Raw genomic sequence first — 12039 nt, forward strand, 5'->3', positions numbered from 1 at the left:
AGAACAAAAATAAATAATACATTTATTTTGTGTTGAATTTGAGTTCACTAGGCTGTGTTTCAAGACTTAAAGGGTTAGTTCACCCAAAAATGAAATTTCTGTCATTAATTACTCATCCTCATGTGGTTCCAAACCCGTAAGACCTTCGTTCATCTTCGGAACACAAATTAAGATATTTTTGACGAAGTCCAAGAGCTGAATGACTCATTCATAGACAGCAGTTTAACAACACTTTCAAGAAAGGTACTAAAGACATCATTAAAATAGTAAACGTGACTACAGTGGTTCAACCTTAAATGTTACAAAGCAACGAGAATACTTTTTGTGCGCAAAAACAAAACAAAAATAACGACTTTATTCAACAATATCTTCTCTTCGGTGCCATTCTCCTACACTGTTTACATTCAGCGCTTCCAGGTTCTACGTCAGAATGCTGGCTCAGTATTGGCCGAAGCTGTTCACGTGAGCATCATGATGCCGATGCATGAGCCGGCCAATACTGAGGAGAATGACACAGAAGAGAAGATTTTGTTGAATAAAGTCATTATTTTTGTTTTGTTTTTGCACAGAAAAAGTATTCTCATTGCTTCATAGATATTAAGGTTGAACCACTGTAGTCACATGGACTATTTTCACGATGACTTTAGTACCTTTCTGGAACTTGAAAGTGGTGGTTAAATTGCTGTCTATGGATGAGTCATATATCTCTCGGATTTCATCAAAAATATCTTAATTTGTGTTCTGAAGATGAACGAAGGTCTTACGGGTGTGGGACGACATGAGGGTGAGTAATTAATGACAGAATTTTCATTTTTGGGTGAACTATCCCTTTAAAGCTAAAGTGTATCAACTGTAAGCAGGTCATTTCTAGGATCATTTCTCTGAAAAGTGTAAATGCTGTGGCTCAAAACAAACGACCAGCCAAACACAAAAACATTAGGTCAACCAATGCTGTGAGTTTGGGATGAGACAATCACTTTGACCTACCAATGATGTGTTTGAGGTAACCTGAAATTGTAAAAATAATCTTTTTTTTTTGCTATTCTGTTTGGTGATGTAAGTGACACGGACATTACACACTGCAGCTTTAATAGAGATATATGCAAATTGAAAATAAGCAGAGTACCGATGTAAACTGAATGTTTATGGGGTCATCACAAACAAGTTTCTTCTGCAGGTCTTGTAGTTGTTGATGGTGTTGGCTGTCTCCTGCCTGCATCAGATCTTTTAAGTGGAAAGTTCCTGGCTGCTGACTGTCCGTCACGATCACAGTGTTTAGGTCTGGAAGTCTGAAAGAAAAAAAACAAGAAAAAAAAAAAACAACAACAACAAGATAACAACTCAGTCACCCTCTGACCCTCAATATTGATTATGTACATCTTCCTTTTATTAAATCACTTGTACCTTGAACTCTTGATTCCTCCAGGTGAAGCCGTTTCCATCTCTGGACAAAGCTGCCTTAACATGTCACAGTACCTTTGGGTCTTGAATTGAGTCGGACAAACTATTGCATTGCACTGTACCTAAAAGAAGCATTAAGCTATTAATCATGCATAAAGACTTAAACTACAGAAGCTTGTTTCCGCCTCAATGTAAAAAAAGGTAATTGGGCATTTATTTCTCACAATTACATCTTTTTATCTCATAATGTGACAGTACATCTCTCAATGGCGATTTTATTTTTCAGAATGTTTCAGGATTTTTTTCAATTTTTGAATTATACATTCATAATGTGCCTTTATTTTAGACTTTACTTCACTATCACCTGTTTTAAATTTACTTCCATATAAAACTCAGAAACTATAGAAACAGACCTTGTTTGAGTGAAAATAAACCTCAAACAGTCCTGTAGTTTAGAACATTGGAACAAACAAGCTGTTTGTTGTTCTTTTTAGCATGTATAAATATTAACTTACCTTTCTGAGAGCAAATTCTACCTCTTGCAGTTGATAAGCCGGGTTCACTGAAACCTGTACAATCCCAATAAACTTAAGCACGTGAGAGAGCAGCCATTGACAGATTCTCAGATAAACCAAATTGTCAAGACAGTCAAAAACACTCACCAAAATGATCCCTGCCTTAGCTGTGGCAAACTGCATCAGTATCCACTCATAGATGTTCGGTCCCCATATCCCTAAGCGATCGCCCCTTTTCAGCCCGACAGCCAGCAGGCCTGCTGCCGTCTTTTCCACCTGAAATCAAAATACTACCACATGTTTTACACTGCCCCTGGAAAAATTCAAATGTAAGATGGATTTTTAGCACATAAATGTTCATTAGATTAGGAATAGATAAATAATTTGATATTAATACATCACATATTGTAAAAGAGGGTCAAGAGAATCAAGTAGAGTTTATCACAGATTTGCACTTTATAAAATCAATAAAGTCAGACCCTTGGCACTGCGTAATGCAAATATCATTGGCTCGGGAAAGGAGCATGATGGACAAAATATTCAGTTTGGAAGAGAATTTGTCAAGAACAGAAATAGCCATTCTGGTTTAAAATAAACAGTTTTGTGGTTCACCATGAAGTAATAGGTGAATGTGTTCTTGTGGACTTTCTACGTTGGATATGACAAGATATGACAAGACTAATAGCACCAGTTAGTTTTAAACTTTTTTTTATTATTGGTCACCTGTAAATATTTAACTTCTTGATACATTGATACACTTTAACCCACTGCTGCTCCCAATATGGAAAATAGCAGCCAATACCCAACAGATAGCAGATTATATCAGTCAATTAAGAATAAATGATTGGGTTCCGTGTGGAATATGTAATCATCATCTTGATAGTGAGTTAATGTGTAAGAAAGGTCATGTTTACATTCACAGAATAACCACAAATAATATTTGACCACTTCATTGTATACTGTACACAAGTAAAATGGGTGTGTGGAGAGAGAAAAAAAAAGGTGGAAACACCTATTTTAACTCCATGCTTCTGCCAGTGCTGAACTTCTCATGGAATCTGTGGTAAAAGCTTATTTAGAGCTGATTAATAAAGGGCTGCTTTGGAATGTGTAGATTTTTTTTAAAAATAATTATTTTAGGATTTGGCCAAGATCCCACATTCCACACACTGCACTTTTGACAGTGGGGGCAATGTGGTTTTCCTCTCTCCCACGACTGAGGGGTAAAAAATGTGAAGCACTGTGGTTAGTATCACTTCTCTAACCAGTCCTCAGTAGAAAAACCAGAAGCAAAAAATCACTCACGTCTTGGTAAAACTGAGCAAAAGTCTTGCGTATTCCATCCTGCACAAAAACCAAAGCTTCACGGTCAGGATGGCGCTCCACTGAGGCTTGAAGACACTGGTCCACAGTACTAGAGAGCAGCGAATGGGAGGAGATGCCGTGGACGTAACTGGTTGTCAAGGTTGGGATGCTGGGTGGGCTGTCCACATGAATGCCACTGAAAGAAGAGGGGTGAGGATAGTGTGTGTTTATAAGAGATGCAGTGAGACATCTGAATGGGAAACAAATACATACAAAGAATGAAAAAGTGGGGTTAATAAACTGCGACTACCATTACTTTCATAAAGGAAGTTGTCTTTTTTGTTTGGGTCTTGTGAAGTTCATACTGAAGGTAGAGCAGAAGCTAAAAAGCATCCTGACAACATTGATTTTAAGTTAGGAAAAGGTGAAATAAGGAATGTCAGCTGCTGCACTATTTTCCACATTAGATGATTTTTTAAAAGTTTTTTTATATGTAGTAGGAATTAACTTTATGTCTGCTAATTTCAGCTGTGATCCTGTATTACCTTCAAGTGACATATATCAGTTGTTAGGTTGAGCAGGTTAAAAAAAAAAAAAAAAAAAAAAAAACTTTTAAACTCACGTGATGTGCCTAAGATTAACCATAAACTTGATTCTCTTGACCCTCTTTTACAATATGTGATGTATTAATATTAAATTATTTATCTATTCCTAATCTAATGAACATTTATTTGCTAAAAATCCACCTTACATTTGAATTTTTCCAGGGGCAGTGTAAAACATGTGGTAGTATTTTGATTTTAGGTGGAAAAGACGGCAGCAGGCCTGCTGGCTGTCGGGCTGAAAATCTATACTACTATACAAGCAGCACATTGACTACTCTAAAATATATCCAAGTTTCATTTCTATAGTATTGTCCCTTGAGAAGATATACTAAAATGGTTGCTGAAATGTGAGGGGTGAACTCACTTTTGTGAGATACTGTGTATATATTATATTATATATATATATATATATATATATATATATATATATATATATATATATATATATATATACACACAGTAAAGTCCAAAAGTTGTTATATTAAAAATATTATTACAATTTAAAATAACTGTTTTCTATTTGAATATATTTCACAAAGTAATTTATTACTTTGTGAATTTAATTTATAATTTATAATTTTAATTTATAACAACTGATATATGTCATTTGAAGGTAATACAGGATCACAGCTGAAATTAGCAGACATAAAGTTAATTCCTACTACATATAAAATAAACTCACCAAGGCTGCATTTATTTGATCAACAATACAGTAAAAACAGTAATATTGTGAAATATTATTACAATTTTAACTGTTATATATTATAAACAATTTAAGTGTTTATTATATACAATATAATAAATGACTTTTACATTTTAATATATGTTATGCTTAATATTTTTGAGGAAACCGTGATAAATGTTTTGTAACATTATGAGTGTCTTAATGTCACTTTGATCAATTTAATGCACCCTTGCTAAATAAAAGCAATTAAAGAAAATGTCATATATTATATAAATAAATAGAAAATAGTTATTTTAAATTGTAATAATATTTCACAATATTACTGTTTTTTACTGTATTTTTAATTAAATAAATGTAGCCTTGGTGAGCAGACGAAACTTCTTTTAAAAACATTAAAAATCTTAGTGGTTCCAAACTTTTGGACTGTACTGTATATATATATATATATATATATATATATATATATATATATATATATATATATATATATATATATACACAGTATCTCACAAAAGTGAGTTCACCCCTCACATTTCAGCAACCATTTTAGTATATCTTCTCAAGGGACAATACTATAGAAATGAAACTTGGATATATTTTAGAGTAGTCAATGTGCTGCTTGTATAGTAGTATAGATTTTCAGCCCGACAGCCAGCAGGCCTGCTGCCGTCTTTTTCACCTAAAATCAAAATACTACCACATGTTTTACACTGCCCCTGGAAAAATTCAAATGCAAGGTGGATTTTTAGCAAATAAATGTTCATTAGATTAGGAATATATAAATAATTTAATATTAATACATCACATATTGTAAAAGAGGGTCAAGAGAATCAAGTTTATGGTTAATCTTAGGCACATCACGTGAGTTTAAAAGTTTTTTTTTTTTTTTTTTTAAACCTGCTCAACCTAACAACTGATATATGTCATTTGAAGGTAATACAGGATCACAGCTGAAATTAGCAGACATAAAGTTAATTCCTACTACATATAAAATAAACTCACCAAGGCTGCATTTATTTGATCAACAATACAGTAAAAACAGTAATATTGTGAAATATTATTACAATTTTAACTGTTATATACTATAAACAATTTAAGTGTTTATTATATACAATATAATAAATGACTTTTACATTTTAATATATGTTATGCTTAATATTTTTGAGGAAACCATGATAAATGTTTTGTAACATTATGAGTGTCTTAATGTCACTTTGATCAATTTAATGCACCCTTGCTAAATAAAAGCAATTAAAGAAAATGTCATATATATATTACACAGTATCTCACAAAAGTGAGTTCACCCCTCACATTTCAGCAACCATTTTAGTATATCTTCTCAAGGGACAATACTATAGAAATGAAACTTGGATATATTTTAGAGTAGTCAATGTGCTGCTTGTATAGTAGTATAGATTTACTGTCCACTGAAAATAACAACATACAGCCATTATTGTCAAAATAGCTGGCAACAAAAGTGAGTACACCCTAAGTGATAACAGCTGTATGTCGTTTAACCATGCAAATGTGTGTATCTTGTATTAGAGCAGTTAAATTTTGGTGCTTTAAGTACAATTCTCTCATACTGATCACTGGATGTTCAACATGGCACCTCATGGCAAAGAACTCTCTGAGGATTTGAGAATTAGAATTGTTGCTCTCCACAAAGATGGTCTAGGCTATAAGAAGATCGGTAACACCATGAAACTGAGTTACAGCACAGTGGTCAGGGTCATAGAGAGAGATTTTCCAAGACAAGTTCCACTCGGAACAGGCCAAAGAAGCTGAATCAACGAAGTTGAGACCTCGTGCTGTGCGTCGGGTGCAGAAGCTGGCTTCAAAAAACAGATGCATGAGTGCTGCCAGCATTGCTTTAGAGGTTGCAGAAGCGGAAGGTCAGCTTGTCAGTGCTCAGACCATACGCCACACACTGCAACAAGTCTGTTTGCATGGCCATCGCCCCAGAAGGAAGCCTCTTCTGAAGTTGGCTCACAAGAAAGCCCGCAAATAGTTTGCTGAAGACAACCTGTCCAAGAGCATGAATTACTGGAACCATGTCCTGTGGTCTGATGAGACTGAAAGATAAACGTTTTGGCTCAGATGGTGTCCAGCATGTGTGGCGACGCCCTGGTGAGGAGTACCAAGAAAATTGTGTCTCGCCTACAGTCACGCATGGTGGTGGTAGCATCATGGTCTGGGGCTGCATGATTTCTGCTGGTACTGGGGAGCTCTGCTTCAATGAGGGAAACATGGATTCCAACATGTACTGTGACATTCTGAAGCAGAACATGATGTCCTCCCTTCAGAAACTGGGCTGAGCGGCATGATAACGACCCCAAACACACCGCCAAGATGACAACTGCCTCGCTGAGGAAGCTGAAGGTGATGGAGTAGCCAAGTATGTCTCCAGACCTGAACCCTATTGAGCACCTGTGGGACATGTCAAGCGTAAGGTGGAGAAGCGCCATGTGTCTAACATCCAGCAGCTCCGTGATGTCATTATGGACATTATGAATTCCATCACCAGGGCCCGGTTTTTCAAAAGGTTTAATCCGGATAAAATTGATCCGGATTTAGTAATCCTTTTTTTGCGATCCGTGATCACGTAATCCAGCTTACTTTTGGAGCCAGTTTTTTAAAGCAACATCGGATTGGATCAATCTGATCCGGATAGGAACTTTTCAGGATCACCAAATCTGGATTTCCAGTGCTCTACGGAGGCCCTAAAGGGACATGTTGATAGAAAGAATATGGGTTTTGAATTAAATATATTTTTGTTGGATATTTACAGCTGTTTAGGGATTGTTTTATGGCACCAAAATTTCTTTTTACTTTAGAGTAGGTTACCGAAAGGCTAAATATGTAGACTAATGTCTGCATTTAATTTATTACTTTAACAGTTAAACTAATCAAGAGCAAGATAAAAATGTGTATGTATATTACATGATAAAAATGTTGTATTTTTTGACTAGTTTTAAAGTTTTACTACATTTTCCTCCTGGAATCCACCTTGAAATCCTACCCCCTGTTGGGATCAGGATAATCCTGTTTTTTTGGATCAAAGTGATCCAAATCATACAAAAAAGTTCTGAAAAACCCAAACTAAAGGTTTGATCTGGATCAAAACCAAGATTGGATTACGTGATCTAATCCGATTATGTAATCCGTTTTTTCTTTTGAAAAAAACATTTTCAAGATTTGATCCAATCCGTAATCCTAGTGGATTACTTTTGAAAAACGGGCCCAGGAGGATTAAGGCAGTGCTAAATAACAATGGTGCTCACACAAAATATTGACGTGTTCACTTAGGGTGTACTTACTTTTGTTGCCAGTTATTTAGACAATAATGGTGGTATGTTGAGTTATTTTCAGAGGACAGTAAATCTGTACTGCTATACAAGCTGCATATTGTTTACTCTAAAGTATATGTATATACAATTTTCATTTCTATGAATTGTCCCTTGAGAACATAAAATAAAATGGTTGCTAAAATGTGAGCGGTGCACTCACTTTTGTAAGATACCGTATGTTTATGTATATATATCTTACTGACCCTAAATTTTAAATGGTACTGTCTGTCTAGTTTAGGTCTAAGGCCAATTGGGCGTTAAAAGAGAGGCACTCAAAATGTGCAGTACTGGAAGACCAGCCAACTAGATAAACAAGCTTGGCACAAGACCATCTTAAAATCAACAAACCATTTGAGGCTGATTTATGTTGTTTTTTTGTGTTGTTGTTGTTTATAGCAGAAAAATTTGTTTTAGTCACTAAAGAAAGTTTTAAAATAATTTCTATTATTTTAATATTATTAATTTTTCTTTTTGTAGTTTCCAGTTAAAGGGTTAATGAAACGTTACATAACTACACAAACTGATATGTAGTCTAATCATCGGAAGTCTGGGTTATTTTCGAGTTTCCAAGAATATGGAGACACAATACCAAAAAAAAAAATCTATAAAAAGCAATGTGCCACATGTTTGTCAACGTCCGCCAGATAAATCATAAAATGTGCATGTTTTTATGATTCCTTACCAACTTTGTTGAGAAGCTACGAAAGGAGTCCAGGGTCTCTGCAGAAAATTCCATGTTTTGCAGAATCTCCCGGTCGTTCGTAGATTAATCAGAAGAAACTTGGAATACATCTTTCAGTTTCACCTTTACGATAGAAGTAAACTCTGAAGAATCTCAGTTCAGTTTTTTTATTCAGAACTCGATGCGATTGCAATCAAACAAAAACACGTAACGTTACCCAGACTCGACCTGACAAACTTATGAGATAAATGCACATAACATTAAAAAAACCCTGACTTTACTGCATTGGTAAATCATGAATGCTCGACTTCTTAGCAACACCAAGATCGAGCCACCGCGATCCCAAAGTTCCCAAAAGTTGATCTTTGAACCAACAACACCTCAAGTTGCAGAGCTGTTACAATACGAGCAGCTGCAACGGAATATGAACTGTAGAGGACGCAAAAAACAAACGTATCACACCAGGAAGCGCTAGGTCAGCCATAAGTTCATTTGTTTACACGTTTAAACTTCACACATTTAAACGTTAATGTTTAATACGGATGCTAAAGCGAACAGATTACACCAAATGCCCTGATGTATTGGAGGAATGCCAGTTTCTGACATAAGACAATATGGCCCGTGAATACTGTTACATGAATAGTGAGTTGCAATACTGTTTTGCATAATGATTAATACGTCAAGAGCAGAAAATGTATACTGGTTTACTGTTGCTCATGCTTTTTCGATTTAAATCTTTCTTAATTCTCTAGAACATTAGGGTTAGGGTTACTGAAAAAAGAGGAAGAGGGGGCGTGAGATGGAAAGGAATGTAGGTGTGAACGAGTGTTTACATGCAGGGTGCGATTTGTAGGGGGGATGGGGAGATTCCCCCCTTCTGGTCTGTGTATCCCTGCCTCTGCTGAATTATTTTTCCCGGTGGGGATAAAAATATAATTTGCATTTTGCATTATTTTGCATTACTATCAGAAATTAAGAATTATTAGTGTCATTGTAAATAGTGGTCAAATATCGAAGCTATATCTAATACTTCAAAGCTCAAGGTTAAATCAGAATATTTATTGTAAAAATGTTTCTGTAACAGCTGGCAAAAAAATAGTATAGCTCCACTGTGGAGGGGAAACATCCCCCCCTCTGTTTTTTTTTACAAATCGCACCCTGTTTACATGCACACATGCCCATGGAAAAACAACTCAAACATGTAGCTCGTTAAGTTTCCAAATACATCACAGATAGCTGTGCTTAAAACAAAGCTAACATTTAGACAAATAGCTAGCTAACTGCCACTTTTGTTGAGCTTAATAAAGAACTTTGTCGCTGACAAACGACAGGATACATTTTAAGGTCTAGTTTATTGTTTAGGCTAAATATTTTACTTAATCGCTTTTTTGTTGTGTGTGTTATATAAATTGTTCAATTTTATAGTTTTACAGTTCGAAACGATTCAGTTTTGATAACAAACATGATACCCTGCATCCCAATGTCCACCCAACAACAGCAAAGCAATCCACATGCACCCAAACTTCTGCTCTGGTCGCATCGCAGGGAAACGCATTTTGAGTTGTAGGGTATCTACAATTCAAAAATGCGTTTCCCTGAGACGCGACCAGAGCAGAAGTTTGGGTGCATGTGGATTGTTTTGCTGTAATCTACCAGCACAAATGGAAAATATGTTCGCATAAGATCGTATTACAGCGGATAATTCAAATGTCACAAAAGTGCGGCTCATTCACCTCTGCATTCGGACTCACGAGCCGTATCGTGTGTGTGTTTCCCTCAGCACAGCAAGCACATGAGTGTTGTTTGTATTTTGCGCGCGATGCGGTCAGAACTGGGGCCCATTTCAGAAAGCAGGTTAAGTGAAAGCTCTGAGTATGTTAACCCTGAAATGAGGGAAACTCTGAGTTTTCCATTTCAGAATGGGAGGTATGTCAAGCCCGAGAAAGCAGGTTAAGTCAAGCCTGTTTCTGAAAGAGAGGTAACTTATACTCAGAGTCAGTTACCATGGTAACTTACTCTGTGAACCTAACCTGGTCAGGAGTTTCTATTGGTCTCCACCTTTTTAAAGTGCTAGTGATGTTTAAATAGTTCATTCATTCGTTCATGCTGCAAAAATGCTTTTCGTACCGAGTATTTTTTGTCCTATTTCAATATCTAAAAATTCTTAAATCAAGATGAATTTTGCATATAAGAAAATGATATAAGATATTTAGTCTTGTTTCCTGGGGGGATCTACATTAAGAGCATTTAGTAAAATAATCAATATCTGCCAGTGTGGTAATAAAAGTAATCTTAATGCAAACGGAAAACAAGATTATTCGGAGTTTCTATTACTAAGTGCAAATTTACAGTAGCTCCGACCCACAAATGTCAGACCAGGTTAAAATTGACGCACGTTCTTGTGGCTGCAGTGGTGTAGACGGTAATGCGTTAGGTGCGGAGAATTAACTTGTGATGCGAATGACTGGGTTCGAATTCGCCTTCTGCCGAGCTCGCTATTCTCCCTTTTCCCATCACATATCTCATCAGAAAGGCATTTATTTTCAATAAAAATTAAGAAAATGTTCATTTATATGAAAAAGTGGAAGTAAATTGCCTAACGAGTGTTTAATAATGTTTAGGGTTGGGAATCGTAAGAAATTTTCCGGTCCCGGTTCCGATTCCGGTTCTGCCTAATGATTCCAGTTCCGGTTCCGGTTCCGTTACATTAATTAAATAACTAATAAAAAAATGGTAGCAAGGGAAAAATGCACAATACTCGACTCAAACAGTCCTTTTTGTGTTTATTATTCTTGTAAAATGAATTTAACAGACTGCTAATCTCATATTCGCTAACACTTTACAATAAGGTTCATTAGTTAACATAAGTTAACTACATTAACATGAACTAATAATGAACTGCAGTTCTACAGCATTTATTAATTTTTATTAATGTTAATTTCAACTTTTACTAATACATTATTAAAGAGTTGAATTAGTTAACATTAGTTAATGCACTGTGAAGTAACATGAACAAACTATGAATGGCTGTATTTTTATTAACTAACATTAACAAAGATTAACAAATACATTAACAAATGTATTGCTCATGGTTATTTAATAAATGAACCTTATTGTGAAGTTTTACACATGTAAGATCCAGACAGGTGAAACAATATTTTTTTTTAAGTTGGATTCAGAAAGACTTGTTTATGAAAGAATGATTCAGTGATTTTTGTTGCCACCTAGTGGCGTAACAATGCAATCAATACAGCCGTCATTTGAAGTCCAGTTACTTTCAAAAGGTGATTTATTATATTTTGATCGGTAGGTAACACTGGCGTTTCTATCTGAATAATAAACTTTTGTATACTTCTGTGATAATTGGAATATTTGTCACACAGAAATAATGATACTGTGTGTTTGAAAAGATTGTGAAGCTGTTTATATCTAACGTTACACATGACAACTCTCTTCAGATCAACAGCAGCGCGAACACAGATTTGAATGTCGTGAT

At 35.4% G+C, this 12039-nt stretch overlaps 1 protein-coding gene across 2 annotated transcripts in view; it reads right to left on the minus strand.

Annotated features, from left to right (window-relative positions):
* acsf2 (acyl-CoA synthetase family member 2) overlaps window positions 1-12039 on the minus strand; it is a 37418-nt gene that overhangs the window by 23467 nt on the left and 1912 nt on the right. Inside the window, exons 2-7 of one of the 2 annotated variants that reach the window (XM_048169743.1) lie at window positions 8544-8666; window positions 3222-3417; window positions 2064-2192; window positions 1917-1970; window positions 1405-1523; window positions 1127-1289 (exon numbers count right to left, since the gene is read on the minus strand). In XM_048169743.1, the coding sequence (XP_048025700.1) occupies window positions 1127-1289; window positions 1405-1523; window positions 1917-1970; window positions 2064-2192; window positions 3222-3417; window positions 8544-8653 (771 nt within the window). In that variant the 5' untranslated portion in view covers window positions 8654-8666. Of the gene's footprint in view, window positions 1-1126; window positions 1290-1404; window positions 1524-1916; window positions 1971-2063; window positions 2193-3221; window positions 3418-8543; window positions 9130-12039 lie in introns of those variants that run through there. The other variant, XM_048169742.1, reaches the window with a different exon arrangement.

The sequence above is a fragment of the Megalobrama amblycephala genome, linkage group LG20, assembly GCF_018812025.1.
Source record: "Megalobrama amblycephala isolate DHTTF-2021 linkage group LG20, ASM1881202v1, whole genome shotgun sequence".
Lineage (NCBI taxonomy): Eukaryota > Metazoa > Chordata > Actinopteri > Cypriniformes > Xenocyprididae > Megalobrama > Megalobrama amblycephala.